The sequence below is a fragment of the Myodes glareolus genome, chromosome 21 (genome assembly GCF_982192425.1).
Source record: "Myodes glareolus chromosome 21, mMyoGla1.1, whole genome shotgun sequence".
NCBI lineage: Eukaryota > Metazoa > Chordata > Mammalia > Rodentia > Cricetidae > Myodes > Myodes glareolus.
Window position 1 is genome coordinate 6,821,619 of NC_142046.1, and position 26,306 is coordinate 6,847,924.

The window sequence follows — 26,306 nt, forward strand, 5'->3', positions numbered from 1 at the left end:
TTACTTCCTTACAGTTGTAATTAATATGAAATGACTTAAGTAATAGGAACTATACTTCTGTCAGTAAGTATTTTGCTTTCATTCTTTTAAATAATTAGAGTCATCCTTTCATTTCAAGGCTTGAGTATCCTTTCCTTCCTTTCCAGATCCATCCCCCTTTTTCTGAATGGTAGACACACAGTACCTCAGTCAAGTACTACTCTACAAGTCGGAGATTAAGACACAGTCCTCACCTATGAAGAGTTGACTGTACGATTGGAAAAATGAGAAAAGAAGATCAATGATTATACATAGACACCTTAAGTATGTAAAGTATGAAAGGTGTTTAGAGGAAGGAACTATAATCTCTGCCTAGAGAAAACTGCTCTGAGAGGATGGGGAGATATGTGAATGGAAAGATGTACAGTGGCTCATAGACACCATAATATGTAACAATGGTAGAGTCCATTAAACAGTGAACAATTATGATCTTGCTATTTATCCTTTCAAATAAAAAGTATGACCATGTATACTATGTGAAGTTCTGCCCATTGTGAAGATTTCTCTTTGCCAGTGTCTTTCAGGGTTGTCCCAAAAAGGAGTCACAATGCTGCAGATGTACAACTCTGGGTGGTGCCTGCATAACATGCATAACCATCAGTAAACCTGGTCCTAGTCTTCTCGTCTTCGGTCAACTGATCTTAGGGAAGACCCCATGAGATTACAGGTGCATGCTTGGCAGCAGACAGCATTATAATGGGAGTAGGAACCATGGGCATTTGGGCAACTTCTTCACATAACTTTCTTGTGCCTTCAGGACATGCATGGGCCCAATCTCATATATAAAATTTCCATTTGATGATCAACTGCTACTATGTAGGTCCTACTTTATGATTTGGTGGTTCAGATAACACCCAGCTCATAGTGGCCAACTCAGGTCACATGGTAACTTGGTAGTCCATTGTCAAACATTCAGTTTCCATTAAAGCCCAAAAGCTGTCCCACAAGGGGAGAACAGCTGACTGCAGATGATGGTACAGCTATGTTCCAAAATCCCAAAGGTCTCTTCTGTGATTCACCTATGGGGCCCTGCCAAAGACTCCAAACAGCATCCCTATCTACCACTGAGACCTTAAGTACCACTGGGTATGCGGTATCAAATGGTCCAAACAGTAGACCAGCCTGCACAGCAGCCTGTATCTGTTAAAGGGCCGTCACCTGTTTCGGCCCTACACAAAGTTAGCAGTTTTTCATATACCAAGTTACTTGGTGTATGGGTTAGAGTAACACCCAAGCAAAGAATGTGCTGTCTCCAGAATCCAAATAGTCCTACTAAATGTTATGCTTCTTCCTTCGAGGTAAGAGGATCCAGGTGCAATAACTTATCCTTCACCTTACAAGGAATATTTCCTTATATGCCACACTCCATTGTACTCCTAAAAATTTCCCTGAGGTCCTTGAATTTTGGTTGAATTTATTTCCCATTCTTTGATGTGTAAATATGTTACCAACAAGTCCAAAGTGGTTTCTACCTTCTCCTAACTTGGTTGAATCAGCAATAATGTTGTCAAGATAGGGGATGCACCAATGTGGTATTTTGTGGAAGCAAGACAATCAAGATCCCTTCTAACTTAGTTATAACACAGAGTAGGAGAGTTAATCTGTAAAAGTTAGATTAATAGCTGTATACCATGCACCAGCTGTGTTAATCTGCTTGAGTAAGCACACCACATCTGGTACAGCAGCAGCAACTGGAGTCATTACTTGATGGAGTTCTTGATAGTAAACTGTCATTCTTCATGTTCATCTGACTTCTGCACTGGATAGACAGGAGAGGTAAAGGGAGATGTGGTGGGACACCCTTGCATCTTTATGATGGTACTAATTTCTGCAATTGCTCCAGGGATGTGAAACTGTTTTTGATTTACTATTTTCCCTGGCAGAGGCAACTCTAAAGTCTTTCCTTTAGCCTCTCCAACAATAGTAGCCCTCACTCTGGAGGTCAGGGAATGAATGTGAGAATTCTGCCAACTTCTAAATAGATCTATCACAGTTATATTATGGGACTGGGGAAATAAGTACACAGTGAGTTCAGAAACCTACTGAACCTACTGTGAGTAGAACATTAGCCAAAACTCCATAAGCTCTTACTTTAATTGGAAGGCCATAATGTTTCTTGGGATATTCCAGAACCAGTGCTAATTCAGTATCCAAAAAGAGCCTGAAAGTCTGATTTTTTTTTCCTTCCCCCAGTGTATGGTTACTCTTATAAAAAGGTCGTCGGTCCCTCTGGAGAAGAACTGTAGAAAGGCTAACAGTCAAACTCTTCAGGGGAAGCTGTTCATCCCTTCATTCAAGGGGTTCTGAGTCTGCAAACCAGATCAAGTCTGGAAATTCATTCACAAGCCAAGTTTCCTTTTTGTCATGATCCAACAGAGCCTTCCATATGTGTAATATTTTTTTCCACTTACATAGATTAAACAAAAACACAATAAGCTTCTTATCTATTTCATGCTTGGAAACACCATGACTGATTAATCAGTATCAAATGTCCATATAAATCATGCCACCATAAAATCCATTGTGCCTTTGCTGACCATTACAGGTCAGGCCTTTATGAACACTGCTTTGTCTACGCTGCCCATTGCAATAACTATGATCACCTTGCCTTTGGCAATTCAGCACTACCACCTGGCCCCTGCTACTTTGGGGTCCAATTAAACACATTACATTCAATTAATCCAACTGAGCAGCAGCATCTCCAACCTTAAGGCCTGGCACATGGGAAAGGGTGACAATAAAACTCTTCGGATGTGCTGGTGCCCCTCTCATAATTTTACATTAGTAAAGGGCATGTCTTCTGGACCTTCCCTTTCCACAGTGGATCCACTCTAGCTTTCCTTAGTCTTAAAATCCCCTCATTAACAATAAGCTAAGGGACATCAGACATCTCCAACTCCTTTTCAGTAGGCCATCTTTTGACAAATGTTTCAGCCAACCATTCAGACTTTTGACATCCTATTTTTTTAACTAATCAAGCTTTCGTATTAAACCTAAAATCTCTAATCATCCTGATCTAGTTTTATATTCCTTTCATCATTATCTCATACCTTTAAAGCCCATTCCCACATATATTTCCCAGACTTCTGCTTGAATCAATTCACAAACTCATTAAGCTCTTTAGAAGTGCTGCATACCTCCTCATGGACAACACTTTCTACTTCCCCTTTTGGAACCTGCTCAGCCTCAAGTCTGCTTATAGGTCTAGAGCAGTGGTCCTCAAACTTCCTAATACTTCGACCCTTTAATATGGTTTCTCCCATTGTGGCAGACCCCAACCATAAAATTATTTTCATTGCTACTTCTTAAGTGTAATTTTGTTATGAATCAGAATGTAAATATTCCTAGAGACAGATGTTTGTCAAAGGGGTAGCAACCCATAGGTTGAGAACCACCAGTCTAGAGTAAACTATTGGTGGGCCCTGAGGGATATCAGTATTGTCTTGCCTGGCATCTTCTTCAGAGAACGTCACTGCTGGTTTAGCAGATGATGAAGGATTAATTTCTTCAGTCAAGGGAGGAAAAGGAAATATTTCAGAGGGTGGGAGTAGGAGTACATCTTTTGCTAATGGTGAAAAGACTACTTCCTCAGATGAGACAAGCTCTTGAGGATCTGAGGGTTCAAAGTTCTCAGCTCATTAGGGTGTTTTTATGTATCTCCAGCCCAAGTTACAGGATCCCATTCTTTGCCAATTAATACCCTTACTTTAACTACCCACACCCTCCAAGGCTGGGACTGGAATTTTCACTATAATTCAGCAAACCTTATAATGAGGGCTTCAGTTTGATTTTCTGCTGGGAAAGGTCCTCTCCTAGGACACACACAGAAAACTTTAGACTGTTTATTCAAATTTAGAGCCAGTCAATTTTATCACCAACTTGATTGTTATCTTTCACCATATTCTGAGATGTTAGAAGTCAGTTAATTTTATCACTGAGTTTGTTCTTTTCCTTTGTTAATTTATCTAGAGATGCTAAGAGCAACCAAGCAGCAGCATCATTTAACTTATTCTTTCACAAATTATCTTACGTTTTATTTACAGAGTCAACTCTATTGCCTCTCACAATTGGTGAATCAGGATAATCAAATGCATTCATCTCCTTAAGTTTGTAAAAGAGTTCACATCATGGGTTTTCAGTACTCTCCAAGCTCCTAGTAGAGGTTTCAGTAACTGCAGATATAGGCAAATTCGAAAGTCTATTCCAGATACTTTAAAAATTCATCCTTATTCTTCTGCTGCTCTAGAACCACAGTCCTGGTACCACAATCTGTATTATACAGGGTTCTCTAGAAAAACAGAATGTAAAGATTGAATTTATACATAATAGAAAGGGGATTTGTTAGAATGGCTTACAAGCTGTGGTCCAGTTAGTCCAACAATGGCTGTCTACCAACAGCAGGTCTAAGAATCCAGTAGTTGTTCTGTCCACGAGGCTGCATGTCTCACCTGGTCTTCAATATATGCCAGAATCCCATACAAGTAGGCACTAAGGCCAGTGAAGGAATAAACAGTGGGGTAAATAGGCAAAGAGAGCTTCCTTCTTCCGTGTCTATCTGGGCTTTCAGCAGAAAGTGTGGCCAGACTAAAATTGTGCCTTTACACCTCAAAGATAGGATTAGAAGTGTCTCTTCCTACCCAAATGATTTAATTAAGAATCCCTCAAAGGTATGTCCCTCAAAGGTATGTCTAGCCATTTGGGAGTTATTTTCAGATGTAGTCAAGCTGACAACCACTAGCCACCACACTTGTCTTCTCACAAACACAAAAATCCATGCTGGACTTATAAAATTGAACAGTAGAAACAGAGGAGTATGAATTTATTTATATATTTATTTGTTCATTTTTGGTGGTAGTGCTGGGGATTCAAACATAGGACCTATGCATTCAGGCAAGCCTTGCAACACTAAGCTAAACAGTTAGCCCATTAAATTCACATTTTTAAATAAGTGGTTTCTCATTCCCAGAAATTTGCTAATGAATATGATAGTGCCAGAGTGCTTGGATGTGCACACAAAAATGCACACACGTGTATACACACACACACACACACACACACAGAGTGAGAGAGACAGAGAGAGAGAGACAGAGAGAGAGAGAGAGAGAGATTCCAAATTGAGAAGAAAAAAAAGTAACTCCCAAATATATAAGGAATAAACCTTCCATTTGCTTGTTTTTGTTTTAATACAAGGTCTCACTATGTAGCCTTGGCTGGCCTGGAGCTCACTATGTATACCAGGCTGACCTCAAACTCAGAGATCTACCTGATTCTGCTGGGATCAAGGTGTGCACCACCACAACCAACCAAGGACAATCTTTTCTACCAAACTCAGACACCAGGGCTAAGCTCTCACTCCTTCAAACGTACAATGTAGATATGCAGTATCTTGGTCAAGGCTGAAATACAACAGCTAGGAATAGAAGAGAAAATGATGTCCTCTAAATAAAAAATAAAATCAAAATTAAAAATAAATAAAGAGAAATATGTATGCCCAGTCAGAAGTAAACAATCACTACCACCCAAGTCTAGCTTCTGAGCAGACAGTACACAGCACTGGCTACTCAAGAACAGTTGCACACAGTTACTGCTCCAAAGCAGCTGCCCAACCCCTCCTGGGGGCTCTGTGCAGCAGGCATCTGGTGCCCAATCAAAAAATGCTAAGCTTGGTGATGAGGGGAGTTGACCTCATCAGCTGGGAAGAAAAATGCTGAGATCTGTGTTAGAAAAACAGAACTGTGGTCCACACTGACAAGAGCGAAGAAACTTCATCAGCTGGGCCCTTTTCTCCTAGTTTGGCTTAGGGGAGTGAGTTATACTGGGAAGGTCCTTTACTGACTGAGAAGATGAACAAAGTGCAGAGACTATTAGAGCAGAGAACCATCCTTTCTGGACTCTACAGTGGGCCTGGCCTTTTATCCCTGGCCAGGCCCAAACACAGGGGCCCAGGTTTTATCATGGGCACCTCCCTGCTCCCTGCACTGGTTGCTCCACAGCAGATAGAGAAAGGAGGCAGCCACCCCCGCCCAACACCTACTTAAGAGAGGCAGATGGAGAGGAGAGTGTGTGGGATGCCTTTACCTCCCCCTCAGGAGGCACCCAGCAGGAGGCAAGAGAGCCAGCAGCTCCAAAATCGGATTTCCACACATCCTCCCACCCCAGAATGTCTTACCCCTCAGGCAGGAGGAAACAGAGCATTAAGCAAGTATGGCTCTGGTGTGCAAGGGGATTTCGGCAGTTCTAAAGATGTCTTCTCACACTTATGCACTTTTATGGAACTTCCACAGGGGCAGCCAGGTTAGGAAGTTATTCAGACACTGACTCAAAGAGGGCAAGGCTGCTACTCCAAGGAGCATACAATCAGCGTCTGTAGGCTGTCCTGAGCTAGACACATACTTTATTAATAATCTTACATACACAAAATGTCCACAGGGAAGCCTAACAGACTAATTTCTGACAGCTCCAGATAACAGCAGGAGGGACTGAAGCCCTGCTGACTCTCCAGTTTCCGCATACCACTCAGGAGCATTGGGGCCCTTTCCACCCAAGGGATGTGATGCAAATAAATAAATAGGATTATCTGCAAGGACTTCAAGTGCAAGAACAACACCGCAAAGTCCTTCTCCTCAAGATCAGTGACTTGTGGGGGAACAGATAGGACACCAAAACAACAGCTGGAAAACTTAATTACAGAAGAACTGTGCAAAAGCTGACAATTGAAGCCTTCTCTCTTACCTTAGGATACAGAAGCAGCTCTTGGCCCCTGAAGATAAGCGGCAGAACCCAAATCTCTGTTTGCTGTCAATGTCAGTGAGCACGAAAGTGAAGTGCTGGCCAACTTGGCTAACTGTGAGGCTGCAGTGAAGACAGAACAAAGGGAGAAACGAATGCATGCTAAGCTTTCAGATAATATATCTAATCACCACAAGTCATTGAACCTGCTACATTTCCTTTGTGGACCTTTATAAATGAGCTTAGGATTTACACACTTCAAGGGAGCAGACAAGAAAGTAAAGGGAAATGAAAGGGAGGGAAGACAGGAGGAAGCAAGGACAGGGGAGGGGGGAAGAAGGAAGTGGAGAGGAAAGAGGAAGGAGTGGGAGAAAAGGACAGAAAGGAGCCAATTCTAATGACTATGAGAAATCAAAACCATCAATAATTTCGGTGCCCCAGGTAGTTAGGTCAATGGGTCATCAGTACAAAAGAGAGAGAGAGAGAGAGAGAGAGAGAGAGAGAGAGAGAGAGAGAGAGAGAGAGAGAGAGAGAACTTCTGGTGTATAAAGGAAGAAAGCTCAACAAGGTAAGTGGCAAAAGCCTGTTTCTAATCCTTTCTGTGACTCCAATGACCACAACACCAGCTCACTGTCATCAATGGCATTAAGTGTCTACCACGCATCAGCTACGGTTATTCAAATATGTAATGGCACCATTTCATTTATTCTCACAATAATCTTGGAATTTCAGTAATGTTCCCATTTTACAGAAAGGGACACTCCAGAGCAGCTAGGGAACTCACTCAGGTTCAGTGAGTGCCATGAGAACAATGGAAAGGAAAAGGGGCAGGGCTATGTGTTACACTACTGAATTCCTGAATCTTTGATACTTTCCGAACTTTGAAGAACATATTTACTATCTTAGAGGGCAGGAATACCAAAATGTTAAGCTTGTTAAAGGAACTAAAAATTAAAGCAATGTTTCAAGTGATTAAAAAGCCAAAAATCCTTGTATTAGTACAAAATAAACTAACTACACATAAAAGTAATAGAGTAGAAATTGTATAATAAATAATTTAAAAGCATATTAATTGCTAGATTAATCTAAAACTCTTTAAAGTTACAAAATGCTTCAAAATGCACAATTTTTATTAGTTTACCAGTTATCCTATATCAAACTCTTTTAAAAATGTAAGCATTCAAAATTCTAATATGTAAGTTTATACTAACATAATGTTTAGAATTTGATAGTGAATTAACCCAAGGAATTCAACAATGTGTACGTATCATTTACTATATTTCATAAAGTGTGCTTGAGTTGATAAGATACTGACTTGCTAATACTCAAATTGATGTTAAGGTACCAATTGTCAGTAGAAATGAAAAATCATTCTTAACAGGCCTTTGCCAAAGGCAGAATTATATTGTCTTTGGGTAGGCTATGAATTCAAATTTCAAATATAGAACAGATTTTCTCTCTAATGCTCCCTTATACAAATCACAAAAGAAAAGTAAAGTTAAACAGATTTTCAAGGTATCCCAGCACAAAGGTCAAGGGCCTTGCCTAGTTATACTTAAGGAAATAATTCTATCCCTTGGAGAGTGCTTCAAGCACAGGAAAATGGCTCCAAAAGACAAGGAAGTGTTCCACTCTCCTTATTTAACTAGGAAGGTGAACAAAAACAAAGTGGCAATTTCAAAATAATGTGGTAATAAAGCAGGTGCAAGAAATGCTATCTCCCATCTTACAGCCAGGGGAAGGAACACATTTCCATAAAAGTTATAGAGCTGTCAAGGGGACACCAAATGCTACCTTCTTATGGCTGTTATGTTTTATCTATAAAGCTTGGATACTGTGTTACTATGGTGATTTAATACTATGTTTTAAAGGGGGATTATATGATTAATTTTAACAAGGTTGAGAATTGAAGATATGTGAGAAACAGGATTCCAGCTCACATAATTAAAGTGATCCAGGAGGAAAGTGTGCCTTAGTGGGAGAGAAGAAGTCTGTTTTTATTAAAATACTTAAAGCAACAGGTTTTCTAAATCCAAGACACAAATAAGGTCATGCTTCTGTGAGATGTTACTATGTGATCCAACTGAATGTGATTCATTATTTTGTTTTGGGTTTGACTTTAGTCCTCAAATGTGCAAAATGGAAACTAGAGAAGACAGGGCTGGATGATTCCTAGGAAGGATTATGTACGAAAATGACTTGACCTGCAACGTGACTGCCATCAATGTCCAATTCTTCACATTATCATTAAAAATTATTTTTTTAAAAAAGCTCAAAAAAAGAGTCTTTGCTCACTGGCTTGGTGCAAAGCACAACTCAACCTGGCTCTTAGCTAGTTTCTTAAAACTAGTTTTCAGAGCTTCAATTTCTTCACATGGAATAATTAAGAGAAGCTATCACTCAACCCCAAGTATGCTTTGGGAACCAGTGGGATAAACATTTATTTTAAAAGGCCAGTCTTTAGTAGGAATAATTAATAAAAGGTGGGAGACAAGCTGTTACCAACTGATTGAAGATAAAATTCACAGAAAGGTGATAATTTAGAGTCTGCCTGACCAACTCAGCTTCCTAACACCTGAGCACAAGTAGTTATTTTTGCCTCATTTCTTTCTTTCTATAAGAGTAGTCCTCTGGGGGACCAAGTGATTCAAGTTTGCATTAAAATGAATGATTCTTTTTGGAATGTTGCAGTTTAGAAGGAGACACTTATTATTCTCAATTGAGTCACCTTTTTAATTTCTAAAGGGGTTGAAGTCAGGTCATCAAAAACACAAAAGCGATTGACTCAATTTCTTTTTCTCCCCTTGGACAATGTCCAATAAACTAAGTCTGTCAGGGGCAGTCAAACGGAGGTTAACTTGAAGGATTCTGAATCTCGAAGGAATGTATCACTCACTCCACTAGCTATGGGAGCTTTCACTATTTTTCATTTAAAAATGACTAGGGTCTGTTTCTTCAAAAGCTATAATTTATTTCCTTTAAATATCAGCAACCATAATTCCTACAAGAATCAGCTATTTCACAATGGTTCACAAAAGGAACCATAGCAATCATGTGATCCAACTTTCTTGTTTTATGGGTGGGAAAACTGAGGCTTAGGGTTTTGTTTTGGTTTTCAAAGTAATCAGGACTAGGGCAAAAATCCAAGCCAACTTCTGGTTCAATGTCCTTTCCATCCTGCCATGCTGCTCTAAACACAAGCCCAGCCCTCCCCAAGAAATCTCACCTCAGGTTAAGGAACTAAACTATGAGAAGAATGCAAATAGACTGTGTGTCTCATTAAGCTCCAGACAGCACATTTGAGTACCTACAGAAATAAGTGCAGTTGAACAAGACCAGGATACTGACTGCCCTTAGATACTTAGGTCCAGTTAGATGAGAATACAAAACTGGGGAACAGATCAAGAACTAAGCCCATACCGACCTTCACGCTGCTCTCTAAATGCTCGTCAGCTAGTCAAGCTTCTCACCTGATTTTGTTTAATATTGAAGTTGCTTAGAGGTTCGGTGCAAAAACAGCATGAAGTTTGAGGTTTGAGTCAAGTCAATAAGAAATGAGATTTTTTTACATGTCAGTAAGCTTACTCATTTTGAACACTGAACTGTAACTACACAAGGTGATATAGTATATGCTGGAAACACATGCTGAACAACAAAAACAAAAATCTTGCAGCTCACATGCCTGATTACCTAATTGGACAGCAGCTTCTTGGGGATGACAACATTGATTCAAAGGATAAGATGGAATGGCCATACCAGGCACAAGAAACTGATTATTTCTAGCAAAGCAAAAAGCTATGCAAAGACCATGGGGGTTGAAAGGAGTTGGGCACATACAGGAATGAAAAGGATAACAGGAGCACCTAAATAAAGCACAAGAAATGAACAGTAGCATCACATGAGTTGCTACATAAAGCGAGCACCAGGCCATGCAGAATACCTCATACATAAGCCATGATAAGGTATTTGCTTTTTGGGGTGGGTATGGGGTATTTTGGAGTAATGAGAAGGCACTGAATACTTCTCATCAAAAGAAAAGCATTCATCTCAAATGTCTAAAAGATGTCAAGTACAAGGTTGAACACACTAGTTAGGAAATTCATGGGAATGTTTGAGTTGGAAGCATAAATTCAGAAGTCATCTGAATACAGGTGGTGCTTAACACTCCAGAAATATTAAAATCACCTTAGGAAAAGAGTCCAGAGAGGCAAACAAGTATTCAGAACTCATTCACAGAAGCACTACTAGAGACAGCAGATGGAAAACGAACCATTAAAGGAAAGAGAAAAGGACCAGGCAGAACAGAGGAGAGAAGGTCACCTGTCCTGATGCATCAAGATGAGAAGGGAAAATGTCTATCTATCACTGTGAATGATAAGGAGGTAGCCTTGATAGGAACAGTTGTAGCTGAAAGACAAAAGCAAGAGAGGCTGAAAGGAGCTAAGGAATGAGCTGACGGGTACAGATAACTCTTTCAGGAACTAAAGTACCAAACATTAATTAGGTGGGAAGAGTCAGTGTTGGGTACTGCTTTGGGAAGGGAGAAATATCAAGTTATTTTTAAGCCACTAAGAATGACACTGGAAAAAAAATACAGTAAGAGATGTGTTTTGTGTAAGAATCCCAAGTCTTCTACTTACAAGCTGTGTGGTAACATACAAGTTACTGTACCTCTCTGATCTCTTCTGTAAAATCAATCCTCACACTACAAAGTGATTTTAAGAATTATAAATCAATAATATAAAGAATATTTAAAAACTAGCACACAGGAACTACACAACAATGGTCATGAATGTTATAAGTGCATGTGTGGAACTAAAACACTGTCATCCCTGCTTACTATACCTTACTAACAATCATCTGAAGAACTGTTTGCTGCCAAGTTATCCTGCCCTTGAGAGTTTGTGGCAGCTGGGCAAAGGCCAATCTTTTATCAAACTATCTCCCATCCTGACAGTTCAAGAACCACAAAACTTTCTTCCATGAAGACACTTTTCATTTGCCGGAATCTCAAGCTTCTTACCATCCCTGCTCAGACAACCAAGCGTTGAAAACAACACTCTCAGGCAGTAAGTAGCAGACTGTTAGAAACAGCATAGCCCTTATCTGCTCAAGAAAACACCAGACATTTCTAAGAAAGAACAAAGATCTGCCCTGACCTTTTCTACCTAAGCCTGATGAAGTAAATATCAATAACTACAGAATTTAAACTTATCAAAACTGGAAGAATAGCAGAGAACTTCCCAGTTCTATATGACGAACACAGAAAGTCAAGGGGAACACCAAAAGGAAGCCTACACCACAACAGGTCACCACACACCCTGATGCTGTGGAAATGACAAGAGCCACAGCTGAACCCATCATTTACATTAAACAAAGGACTGAAGTCTAGCATAATGAATATATGGAGCAGAAATAGAAGTATGGGAAGATTTATACTGATGCACTAACTCAGACAATGCTCTACCTATCTGTGTGAAAGCCATTTTCTTCAGGCATCTAAATTTTCTACTTTTCTACAATAACTATATATTATTTTCTAAGTAAATTACTTTACGCTGTGTTACCTAATGGCAGCAGTATGATAAAGCAGAGAAAGAGAAAAAGAGGGGGAGGGAGGGAGGGAGGGAGGGAGGGAGGGAGGGAGGGAGGGGAGGGGAGGGGAGGGGAGGGGAGGGGAGGGGAGAGGAGAGGAGAGGAGAAGAGAAGAGAAGAGAAGAGAAGAGAAGAGAAGAGAAGAGAAGAGAAGAGAAGAGAAGAGAAGAGAAGAGAAGAGAAGAGAAGAGAAGAGAATTAGAGGCTGCAGCAAAAAAGAGGGGCTTGAAAACCAGTTCCCTCCACACAATGGAGGCAGAACCTTGAGCATATTACTGAACCTACCTGGCCTCTGCTGCCCACTACAGCACTACAAATCTCTACATCTCAGCATGAGGAAAGAACAGTGCACATTGCCCAGCAGATGCCAGATACAAGCTAAAGTGCCAAGTAACATCTGAGCCCCTTTGCATCTGTGGCTGCATCTAAAATCATGAAACCGTGTCATTTCATTTTGTACATGTATCATTAGTGAGTACTGGTGTATTCACAGGAACTCAGTGAAACTGACTTAAGTTCTGAATAAGGATATGCAAAAGAGGAAGAGGAAGAAGAGCTTCCCGGCATCCAGTGAATCATCACAGGCATTCTGACTCACTGACACAGCTGTCAGCATCATGTGCAACAAGAGGCAATCACAGTGTAGAATTGGGTGTGTCTCTCATTTACTCTGGGAAGTGCTTTCATCAATAACAGGGAACCTTTTCTGAGACAATACAGGAACTTAGTGCTTACTTTACTACTTCTATCCCCAATGGATTGCAAGAACACTGGATTGAAAAGGAGTTCCTCCCCAATAGTGGGACTGTGGTAATGATAGGCAGGGCCTTTACTCTTCTGTGGATCTTGACTTTTCTGTAAAAGGGGAAGTCTGAGGGAGATGCTGTACTCTCAGACCATGGAGGTCTCTCCCACACATTTTCAGAGACTCCTGTGGCCAGAGCCCAATCTCTCACAATACACTGCAGTCTCCCCAGTAGGCTCCATCTGCTCTGGCTGAACATCTTCAGGCTCACTCAGGGTTTTCTCCTCTGCTTTGCTCTGTGTGCATATGGGGTGTTAGGTTCACTTCTCCACGTACCTATTTCTTGCAGGCCTGGCAGACAAAATACAAATCTCACCTACCATAACAAGTTCTCTCTGAGCATAGTAGTCTTCAGTTACCTAACAATCCTTTCAAACAGTGTTTAAAATGCCTTTACTGAACATCCTGAACTAAACCCAAGACCATTTCTATATTCTGTATACATCCCAACACAATGGGGCCTATCCTGGATAAATCTTTGTTTTCATACATATCGCCTGGCCATTGCTGAAAGAGTAAGGGAAGATATAACCAGTTAGGGTGGTACATTGACTAGAATTCATTAGATACTCAAAGCTAATTTTCTTTCCTTTCCTCCATCCCTTGGTTTCTCTGGTTTTAGTGACCAGTCTTTAACCAAAAGGTGATTTACTGGGAGATGAAACCTAGGACAGGCTATAAGCCTAACAGGACCTTAGGTAAGTCATAATTCCTCCACACCCAGACAGTTCCAAATGAAGAACACATACTTGTTCTAATCTCTTACATCAGATAAATAAAATGCATTAATACGTGAGACAGACTCTCTTCTGCAGAGCTACTAGCATTATTACTTTTGGTAGGTCTTAGTTTCCAAAAGAACAACCTTAAAACAGAACAAGAGATGGCAAGACATCGGTGTTGATGGGTGATTTGATGATGATTGTGAAAGTTCCACTCCTGTTGCAGACTAGAATGTCAGAAAGCTGCATGACTGTTCCTTAGGGTAAAAAAGCACAGATCCTCAGATCAGGAAGCCTTCTGTTTGGAGTGCAGTCACCTGGGGCAATCCTCATCTTCGACGCTTGTCTACTCACTAAGTCAAACTGTTCTACAGGCCCACCTGGGGAAACTTGTGGGCCTCAGAATCTGGGTTCATCTATTTGAGAGTGTGAACAACTAGTTTAAAAAAATCCTGACATTAAAACCTCTCAATTTCTCATAAAGGAGTTTAATTGTGACAATCTCTTATATATTGAAGTAAGTCTGCCTAAAAGGTACAAAAGAAGAGAAAATATGGTCTCCCAAATAAAGTGGGATCTTCTTTGTTAGATGTTTGTGGCATGAGCTGAAGTCACCCTAATATAATATAGGAATATAATACAATATGAAGACAAAATATTATACACTGAACAACCTACATAATGTTGCAAAAGAAAAAATAAAGAACACCACTGGCATGAGTGATTTGCAAAAATGTGTTTTACAAGAAAAATATTTTTCCACGAGCAATAAAGAAGCATCCAACATTACAGGTAACAAGGTAGAGGTTGCTTCAGAATTATCCCTGAAGGAGTTCTACTTTTCTTTTCTTTCAGAACATAATTATCCAGATAAATAGGCAGGCAGGGTAGTGTGTGCAGTGAAAATGAGAGGTGTGTGTTATGTTCATGTGTGTGTGCATACTGCATTAGGGTATGTCATGTCTTTAATATCTCTAATATTAGTTTACAAAGCCAATTAAAAAAACACTTATCCAAAATAGATCACTACTCTAACAAGCAATCCTGTCAAAATGTTTTCTTATATACTTTGTTAAGCATTTAGCAACATTTAGCTTTATTAATTTATATAAATATTTTTTTATAATTTGTAATATAGTTCCTAATTGGCTAGGAATTCAATACATGCTGATATATGCATATAAATATAAAATTTGCACTGAAATCTCTCAACAACACCCTATACTTCTTGATATGTTTTAGAAGCGATAGGATAAGGAGAAAAGAAGTGATTCTCATTACAAAGACAGATCCTCTTAAAAATCAAAGCTATTCTGTTCTGAGCACCCACAAGCTACTAACGTATCCTGGTACCAGGTTTTAAAAGCTCTGAGTCTAAAAGCACAGCAATGGCTGATTGGCTTAAAAACAGCATGTGAGAACCAGGGAGCGTACTGATGATACGTGGCTGGCAACATTCCAGAGTGCTTTAGAACTCAAAATCCTTCAGCTACCATCTCATCCTACACCATTCTTAGGTTTATCCTACAGATCAGGATACTGGTGTTAACATATAGAAAAGAACTCAGTAGCATACTACCTGTATGTATTCTAAACCAGTCAAATCCTTTAGCTCATACCTTATTTGTGGATGTTAAAGATACATAATAGAATCTTCCTGAAGATGGACATTTTACACAGCTTTCTTGGAATGTTTTCTGAAATTCATTAGTAATAATTTGCTCATTTTCTAAGATCTCTAACACTAAAAGTAGAATTAAAACAAACAAACAAAACAGAATGTTTTTTACAGTCCCAGTTCAATTTCCCAAGAAAACTGAAAAGAGACAACAAGAAAGTGGACAAAGACATGATCATAAAAACAATGCTTCACTGGCATGAAAGCCACAGCAAACAGTTCTTACAAATAAGATAAAACTTATCACCTTGCCATTTTACTAACATTAATAAGTTACAACTAAAAAAGTAAAATGAAGTTTTTGAAAAATTGCTGCTACCATACAATGGATTATTTAACAAACAAAATAAAACAAGCCTCACAGCATCTCAGTTATCCTGGAGTTCTTATAGTTGAACCTTTCCCATAAATCACTTCCTAAGATAAGAATACTAAGGGTTGTTTAGAAGTTTGTATATGTTTTAATATTCATGCCTATAGAAAGACAATGCTGATTACCCAGAAACACTACCTCTGGTCACCTAAACCAAATGCATGTTACTATTTAGTAACATATCTTGTAAGCAGTAAAATGCTTCTAAACAAGGTAGGTCCATATCTATTTAAATTTGAAGTTGAAACCAAGGGAAAACAAACGACAACACCAGGTATTCATTTGTTTCAGCCAAATATATTAATACTTAAATACAAATCCAACAGTATTGAATCAAACACCAACCATTCTTAATCATGGTTTAAGTCTAATAACCAAAATAAAAAATGTAATGCCTGCCGGGTAGTAGTGGTGGATGCCTTTAATCCCAGCACTTGGGAGGCAGAAACAGGGAGATCTCTGTGAGTTCAAAGCAATCCTGGTCTACAAGAGCTAGTTCCAGGACAGACTCCAAAGCTACAGAGAAACCCTGTCTCGAAAAACAAACAAAACAAAACAAAACAAATAAAAAAGATTAATGCCACACAAAATACATCTCACAAACTATTCAATACATAGTTCTAAGCTTTAAACTTTTTGATGGTGTTAATCAAGTTCCCAGGAAAGGAGAACACTGGAACTCTCCTTGGCATAGAGATGCTTTAAACCATGGCTTAACAGACAGAATGTTAAGAATGGCAGGACTTTTATTTTCTATAGCAGGTTTATTGATGCCCTTTTTATTTTTAATAATAAAGTTTGAAAAATCTGACACTACCTGTCCACATAGAAGGGGAAACAAAACTTGGTCAAAGTCTGTAGAACTTCCTGTGAAGAGAAAGAGAGATAATTTATACATCTAATGGGACCAATAAATCTAATATTAATCACAGAACACCATCTAGCAACTTTACCCTAAAGAAAGAAAGAGACAGATGAAGAAGTATGTGTTTTATCAATTACACAGGAGGAGTACCAGGCAGTCAATCATGAGAAATAATAAACATGATCAAACTTCATTAAAAATGAAAAATTAATCAAGAATCACACATGGGCAAGCAGCAGGAGCCATGCAGGAAAGCTCCGAAGGGAGGGAGGTGCTTGGGTTGCCGAGTGTTAACACCCCTCCAGGGACCATCTCCAGCCTGACCATATGGATCAGAGTGAATAACACTGAGCCACATGGGTTTGGCCTGGCAGGGCCGCTGTTGCTGGCACTGTTTTTGACTGTTACCTAGGAACAGAGGGGGCCAGGATTAGACAACGTTTCTCAGCATCAATAGGCCAAATTACAGCAAAACAGAAAGCCAACTTGAAGATAATTGTTTATGAACATTCTTAACTTCATCTTCAGAGTTTAAAACTTCATTTAGTTGCTGTATCAAGAAGTTATTTGTGGCATAAATAAATTTTGGAAATCAAACTGTGACCATTGTTACTGGTAAAAGTCATTAGTATAATTAGACATACTTACCTGTTTGTAACTTATGAAAATCAAAGCAAACTATAAGTGTGAATAAATGTTTTTACAAATGCTGAGGCACATCATGGCAAGCACTTATTCAGGACAAAAGTACAGGAAGTAGTAGCATCTCAAAAATTTATTTATAAAAGACAATGTTCTTACATTAAGGCAAGAACATTGGAACATGTAGCACAATACAGGGTGGGGAACTTTTCCTAATAGACACATTTTATATACACATATGTGCACACAGCTAACTACAAATACAAGTAATTAACTATTTATTCTTTCAAGACTTTCATACATCTTGTCTTAATCTGACCACAGGCTTGGACAGCCCACAGTTGGTGCTCAATCATAAGGTCACTGACCAGTGTTATAAATTTTTAAAAAGTACTCCTTTCATGAATTTGATTTTCGTTCTAACTATTTAAAATCCCAACCTCAAGACAAAATGAATAACACATTTTTGGGGGAGGTGGGGATCATTGGAAGCTGGTTCAAATTCAAACAAACCTGCCTGTTGCAAATACTAATCCAAGTGATAAATTAAAGATCAGTTTACAAATGTAGTGCTTTTCTAACCAATAATAATGAATTATCAATGCTAACTGAATTGATGCTTCTCGCTTCATTTATTTTTAAAACCAGTTCTATCATTCAAGAATTAAATTGCATCAATTTAATAATCCACTCAGTGAAGCAGAAAGCACATTGACTTGTTGTGCCAGAGTGTATTCTACCAACAAAATTCAATTGAGCATATATCCTAATTTTAATATCATCTTGGACTGGGTCTAGCTATATAGCAGCACTGTTAAGGCATGCCTTGAAAGAGTAATGAAAGATAAGAGCATCTGCATGTTCTGAGAACATTACCTATCAATTGGACATTCTATGTGGCATTCAGCAGTCTACCTACTGCGGTTTTAAAATAGTAGTGTGTAGCTAAAATAAAGCATCATAAAAGGATCCACTTCTCAGTATATATTATTGTCTTGCAAATGCTTGGAAAGACACTGCATAAAACATTCATTTTAATGTCATTATTAAATACATTATCCATATACAAAACTCCCATGACATCATAAAGCAAACAATTTCTTCTATTCCAAATAATACCAGAAAGCATATCTCAATTTAATACACACATATCTCAATTTAATACACACTTTTTAAAAGTCAGTACCATTTGCTCACTCATTGCCAACACCAGCAGCTACAAAGACAGTTATCTTTTACTCCTCAAAAGTTTCAGGTGCAGAAAGTGCTTCTCTGCTCTATGCTGGAGTTGTACTGGCAAAAGGCCTCAAAGAGTATTGAAAGAAAGGACTCCCATGGCTACTAGAAAGCATTGTGCTCTACAGCAGAGTCAAAGGAATCGAATATGCCCAACTTATTACTCACTACAATATAAAAACTACTTACCACTTTCTTAGGTCAAGAGTAATGACCAACCATGAACTTAACTACCAAATAATAGTAGAACAAATATGGAAATTACCATTATAGGCTAAATATAACCTATCTCCCACAAGCTTTCCTTTCCATCTAAAAAAAAAGTAGTAGGGCAGGGGAGATAAGGGAAGAGGGGATGTAGGAAAATGCAGGCACATGTTTGCATATTACCGTTTGTTTCTTGGGATTTGAGATGCCACAAGTGCTTGATATTTCAATTTAAGTCAAACAAGATGGTGGTGTGCTGTCAAAGGGGAAAAATGAGCATCTATCTGGTGAAAGGCATAATCACATGATTTCAATCAGAACTAAAATACCTACTTCTGAGTATGGGGAGGAGGTGACAAGAAAGAAGAGAAACAAGCAATGTCTTTTGTAAATAAAAGTTGCCAAAATAAACCAGTTTTCTGCATACTGATCCTTTCATCATATATAAATATTCAGTTACCTTATCCTCTTTGTCCAGAGAAAAACACATTTATTCAAATATGGAAAGACCACTCTCTAAGGGAGGGAGAGTAAAACCTGATTTGAATATTTTTTGAGCCTTCTTAGTTATTACAGAGTATTTCAGAATCTTCCAACACTAATTTTACTGGGGAAAACAATCAATGACTGGATACCAACCCCCTTTTCTCTCAAGAACCATGTCTGGCTAGGGAGCTTGGTTTGTAGATGTCAATTTCACTGTTTTATTCCCCACACAAGCTCTTTCAGTCAGCCAGCCTCAGCTCAGCCTCCATTCCTGCCACATAAAGGGGATCCTGGAAAGGCAGGGCAGCTGATGAAATGTAAACGATCTCATTGCAAAAGTGGGGGTTGGGAGGAATGTGTGCCTGTTCTCTAGATCAATTCCCAAGTTTATATTTTCACAAATCTTTTTATGTACAGTCTGATTTTTTTTAAAATTTTAATGAGAAAAAACAGTGAATCTATAGTATCCAGTCACTGCAGTTAAAGTGCGGGGCATGAACTAGATCCCAGGAGGGAACCAGTCCACCATGTCACCACTGGCTTTAGGACATTCGCCACCTGGTTCCATGTCCCCAGGTTCCAACTCTTTTCATAATCAAAACACTGCTGACATTATAAATCCCAGATGGATTTTCTAAAATCCCTTCCAATCAATATATCCAACACATAACTTATTGGAGACAATACAGAGCTCATTGACTAAGGTGAGTTTGGTAGCAAAGTTTTCAAACTAAATGAGACAAAAATACAGCATACAATTCAGCAGACAATTTATGAAACAATTTCCAAAATGCTTTTCTTTTTAACATATATATGAGATTTCATGTGGGAAGAAATAGAAACTGGGGAGGGGGAGTAAAAAGGGGGATAGCCACACAATCTTTTCAGTTATGCATATATTAAATAGCCAGCTGTACAGGAACAGAAAAGAAGCAGCCACAAAGTCTGCCCACCAGGAGACAACCGCCAAGGCAAGATAAAGCAAAAGAAGTCAGAAATGAACTCAGGGTTCACCTTGGTCCACTCTAGGTTCATCTTACTTGGTGTAAAGTTTTACCTCTACCTAGAAAGTCCATCAAGGGAATTTTCCCCACTGTGAAGAAAGACGGTATAATTCCAGCACTGAGATATTCTCTTTAAAATGCAGTCAAGTTTTATATCTCTAATGCCCAGTATAGACTACTACCTGGGAGTAAAACTTTGAAGACTAAATTTAATGACTTTATCTGGGCCTGTTAATCAAGAGAAGGTTTGACTATGTCACTCTAAATCTGGGCCTTGAAGAAGGGGTGCAGGTAATCCCACAACAAACATCCTTTGCTAAGTCAAAGACTTTGTTTTCAGTGCTTCAATGGCAGATGAAAACAGAAGTCAGACATAGACATACATCCCCACAAATAAGTGCCATCTGAAGGATAAAAGTAAAGCTCACTTTATAGTGTCTCCTGAAAGTTCAGAACACTGAGAGATGAGGCAGAGTCTTCATAATTCAAAGTTGGGGGGTGTAAAAAAAATCTAAGAAATACTATGAATAAATGAATATACTTTAAAATATGCAAAACTACAATTAGCTTTTTAGTGCATCCTAAAAGCTGACAGAGTACTTGATAATTTTCCTTTGGGGTCAGGGAGATGGAGAAGAAAACAGTCAGTGGGAAAACAGACGGAGGTGGGAGTAAAAGAGAGGAGGGCAGCTGGAGGAGGGGGAGATGGAGGAGGGGGAGATGGGGGAGAGGAGGGCAGCCAGTGGAGGGGGAGATGGAGGAGAGGAGGGCAGCAGGAGGAGGGGAGATGGAGGAGAGGAGGGCAGCAGGAGGAGGGGAGATGGAGGAGAGGAGGGCAGCCAGTGGAGGGGGAGATGGAGGAAAGGAGGGCAGCAGGAGGAGGGGAGATGGAGGAGAGGAGGGAAGCAGGAGGAGGGGGAGATGGAGGAGAGGAGGGCAGTCAATAGAGGTGGGAGGAAATTAAGGTAAAGAGGGAAGTCAATGGAAAAAACATTCCCTGGGTTTTTTTTTATATCCAATTTTTTTTATTCACTTCAAAATTGTAGGTATGTGAGAAAAAGAAGCTCAAATTCCTAAGATACTATTTTATTTATTTATCTACTCCTAACTTTTTGTTTATTTAGTGGCAGGAGGAAAAGCTCACCCCAACCTCTGAAAGTGAGAACAGTACCACTGATGTGAAAGAAAAGCCTTTGGCCAGTGATCTCAAAACACAAGTTGAAAAGTACAGAACACAGACAATTCAAAAATACAAAAAGAAACAAAATTTGTACTTTAAGCCATTTCAAGTTAAATCTAGGGAATCCAAGGGAAGCTAATAAAGACTTCTAATGTTTACAATTAAGAAGAGTAAAACAGAAGTTCCTGGAAGCTTAATTAGCACCAAGTTCAAGGATTTTAATCAGAAGTTTCCTAAATGTGAAATCAGTAAATAAAGTTTTATTTTATTAAATTAAATTAATTAAATTCAATATCATGGTTGAAATCTCTTTTTTTCCCCTCTCCCAATAAGAAAAAGAGGCTTTGAATAAAGGGTTTTACAGAATGGCCTTTCAACGCTGACCAGAAAAGCCAGGTCAATTTTTGAACAATACTGCTCAAATACACTTTTTGCTAATTTTTCCTTTTAGGAATATTCAATATTTACTCTCAGCCTACTTTCTATGAATTTTAATTTTTAGCTGTGCACATAATTATAGTAATTTTAATTATACCTAATATTTAGAATCAACATGGCAATTCAAAGATAAAATTATAATCAAGTAAATTCATCATACTCTATAAGTGTATCAAATCAATTTTTTTCATAGAAATCTTATTTTTTTTAAAAAGTCATGCTGGGACTAAACCCAGAGCCTTGAGCATGCCAGGTAAGCAATCAACCACATAAAGACCTTCCCAACATTCCCAACAAAAAAACTTTCTAGACTTTTAATTACAACAAAGGAAAGTCCCAACAGCCAAAGACCTACTTCAAGAACCATTTTTGAGCCAGGAAATAGTATACGCCTTTAATGCCAGCATTCAGGAGGAAGAGGTAAGCAGATCTCTGTGAGTTTGAGGATAGCCTGGTCTACAAAATAAGTTCCAGGACAGACAGGACTGTTTCAGAGAGAAACCCTGTCTCGAAAGACAAAGCAAAAACATTACAACAACAAAAACCGCTTTTACACATTAATCTCTATGCCCTCTCAAGTCCAAAGTAAAAATACAGAATCTTGTTTTCTTTTTACTTTTTTAATAAATTAGTGTATCATTTTTGTGTTCTTTCCTCTCTTCAGAATAGTTCCCTACAGACAAGCTATTTCATGGTCACAATATTATAATGGATTCTCTATTACAATATTTTATCTGATAAACATTAAACCTCATGGCAAAGAGTTGAATGCCAATATAATTCTTAAGGTTGGTTTCAAATACTTCCAAAGTGAACGAATGATCTGGTTACCATTTCATACAATTAATATTTAGTGACGTCAGTAGTGTGATTCCTTAAACTTCATGTTCCCCCTCTAAATTGTTTTTACCTAGATCATTTTATATTCCTGTTATCTGAGCATGTGTGTTCCCAACATTTATAAAAGAGACAGTTCCTACAGTAAAACTGCAAACACAATTTCCCTCAAGAAGTCATCAGCCCTTAGGAAAATACTATGGGGAGGGGAAACGAGGGGGAAATGAGGAAGAGGAGGAAGAGAAAGGGGAAGAAGAAGTAAATGGAAAGTAGAGTACTGATAAAAATACTATTTTGTAAGCATATTAAAAGCTGTCAGCTTTTAAATATTTTAAATGCACACAAAAATGTGCACAGATGGGCATCTTTTCTGCTCACATTAGTCGAGGGAAAAAAAATCTTTCATTATCAAGCTCCAAGTCCTTGAATTTTTTAAACTTAATTGTGCCTCTATTTCTTAGAATTCACACCCCAAGGCCAAAGCTTTCCTGCCACCAGTCCTTCAAATCTGACTTGGACATTACACGGGAGGAGGCTCCAAGCCTCCCTGAGGTCTCACTCCTTTTACAACACACGAAAAAGCAGTCGATAATGGGCCCATGCTGAATTCACTGCTCCCCACGTCTTCTCTTGGGACACAAGCCTAGCAGATGTGATAAAAACTGTGTCAGAGAAGTGGCTCTAGTTTGTGCCTTAATGACAACTTAAACCTCTAAACCAATACAACCAAAAGATGAACAGAGATGGCTGTTACCTCTCTCTGCTGCCAATCTTCCAATATCTTGGAACTAAATTAGCGCCTCTCCCCGCAACTTCCCCTGCCACCTCTCAAAATCCATTCTAATTTTAAAGGATAAATGAGTTCAGGAAACACATTGGTGGCACAAGTGTCTGGGTGCTGTGTGCGTGTGTGTGGGGGGGGAGTCTCCTATAATTAAGCCCTGACACATATTTCATAGAGTTTGTATTTTCTCAAGGTATGATTGAGCATTCAGATGTCATAAAAGACGACCTAGTAACTCCCTCTGATCAGTGCCCCAATAACCATATTCACATATACTGCTGGGAGATTTACAGTCTCCAAAAAATACCTAAATGTCTACAGATAATTTTTAAACATGTTCAAACATAGGAGGTGATATTCTGAGTTAATGAAACATTCTAATTATTAAAATTTATATAGGACAATTTCTTAAACCATGGGCGGTTTACTTTTAACTTGTAAGAACTCTTTTGTCTTATCTAATGATATGGTACCATAAAAATTGATTTAAATGTGTACCTCTGATACCATTTTCTAAATTCTATAATTCAGCCTTCAGATGATGGGTCTTTTAACCCAGTATCTTGAAAGCCCATTCAGCCATAATTACATACCCACCTAATCAGCAATCATTGTTCTGGGATGTGGGACTTTGTTGTCAAGACAAGCACCAAAACCTTAAAAAAAAATTTTTTTCAGAACTGGCATAAGAAAAAAGTGATCTTTGTCAGACAAGGACAAATTTATGCAAATCTTTTATAAACATTCACAAACATTTATTTAGCTTTTGAAATGTTGGCCTCATTTGAGAGCATGAAAATGAGGGGGAAGTAGGAAAACGCAAAGGACAGCTTAGAAGCTGGCACACTACATAAATATTCAGAAGGAAGATTATAGGATTCATGTTAGGCTGTCTTAGCCTTCTCCAAAGTCCACATAGAATAGCAAAGAACAAAACTAACGAGAAGTGCAGCAGATGTTAGACAATGCATCGGCCTCTTTTCCTCTCTCACTTGGCTATACTTGGACGCTTTTATATTTCCTTTCAATATGGTTAGGTCATTCAAGGATTCTCCTATAGACTCTGTATTGTGGCTACAGATCTATAAGCTGGGGGTCTGTCAGCTTTCCAAAAGTTTCCAATGAAAAGGCATTATGCAAATTCTACCTCTCTTACCCTCTTTCAGGGGGGAAAAAGCCTCCAGTATGCAGTCATCAGAGTATTGGAAGCCCCAGCCTTCATTTCTGTATGGCTGTGTTTGCCTCAGGGCCACGCTGCTTGTTTTGACAGTGGATCCCCCTAGATAGTTAGGATTAGTCGAGCTTGTTTAGATAAACTTAAAATCAAGGCCTTCTCTAGGTAGACAGCTAGATGTAGCTCCCGAGTTTCCAGCTGCCTCCTCCTTTCATCCCCAAACAACTGCAGATTCACAGTAGCTATCACAGCCACAGGCTATGTCACATACATAAGTACAAAATTAAAGGCTGCTAAAAGAGGCCTTTGTAAGTCTTAGTGCTAAAATAAGGAATCTGTACTGCTTGGTTTATACAAATGATTCTAGTACTGCCAGTATGGAATTGAACCCACCAGTTAACAAGGCATGTTAATCAAGGCTTCTTCTGATGGACAGGATCACAGTTTGGTAATTCACCTAACCCCCACTTACTAGCTCTTGCATGAAGATAATGGTTGAAAATGTTGAAAAGGAAATAGTAGCTTTATTTATCCAGGGCAGGGGAATGTTAGACACCATCAAAAAACACTGCAAGCAAAAAATGGGAATCAAAATGTAAATATCAGACCTGCTTTGAAAAGAGTATTATTTAGCAATTGATTAGACAGGCTTCCACTGCTCGGTCATCTCTATATCAGAACTAATATTTCTCACAACTTACAAGTTATGAAAGGAGGACAGGAGCAGTCAGGACTGAGAAAACTTACAATCAGAGCAGACTGATGGTGTCCCCGCACTACAGAGACAGAAAGCAGGTGATATGAAACACTAGCAAAATAAAAAAATTGTGTGATTTCCTAAAATCTGACATTCAACATTTAATCTTAAAAAAAAAAAGTCTCTTCAGAAGGCTAGCAAAATGTAAGGAAAAAATAATTCAACCTCACAAACGTCTTATTTATCCAGTTCTAAAATAAATTAGCATTCACCTATGGGAGCCTTAGACCAGCATGGGCTTGAACATTTTCTAGAACTCTTTTGTGACTCCACACAGTCTGTTAAGTCCTTCCTCCTCTCAGTTACTGTAAAGTCACACAAGGCAGCTGCAAGCATCTCACTTATCACTGTGCGTTCTCACCAGTCACCAGCTTACAGTCAGTATTTCAAAGAAAAGCCCTAAAGTATTGTAGCTATTCTGGAACTGCATTGTCATGTGTTTAATTTCTTGAACAACTTAGAACCCAAAGAGCTATTTAAGAACACATTTTCTATTACATAATCTACTTTTATGTCCCCTAAAAAGGGTCAAAAGAACTTGAGAAAAACCTGGGCTACACAATGAGACACTATCTCAAAACAACACACACAAACTATCAGAAACATTAGTCCCAGTTTTCAGTCAGAATCTGACCAGTTGACTGTAGTGTGCAAACCTGAGAGAAATGCCTGACATACAAAACTAAAGAGGAGGAGGAAAAATAGGAGGAAGACGCAGACTCAGCAGTATCCCAAACTTTAGATGTGGGACAAAT

General features: G+C 38.8%; 1 protein-coding gene across 22 annotated transcripts in view; it reads right to left on the reverse strand.

Moving 5' to 3' along the window:
- The window catches only part of Dennd1a (DENN domain containing 1A), a 507,493-nt gene that overhangs the window by 335,538 nt on the left and 145,649 nt on the right, over positions 1-26,306 (reverse strand). For 15 of the 22 annotated variants that reach the window (XM_048429136.3, XM_085681271.2, XM_085681266.2 and 12 more), the window contains 2 exons: positions 16,759-16,808; positions 6,772-6,891 (listed from right to left, as the gene is read on the reverse strand). The exons of 1 other annotated variant lie outside the window; for it this stretch is intronic. In XM_048429136.3, coding sequence (XP_048285093.1) covers positions 6,772-6,891; positions 16,759-16,808 — 170 coding nt within the window. The remainder of the gene's footprint in view (positions 1-6,771; positions 6,892-16,758; positions 16,809-26,306) is intronic. 6 more of the 22 variants (XM_085681272.2, XM_048429140.3, XM_048429142.2 and 3 more) reach the window with 2 other exon arrangements.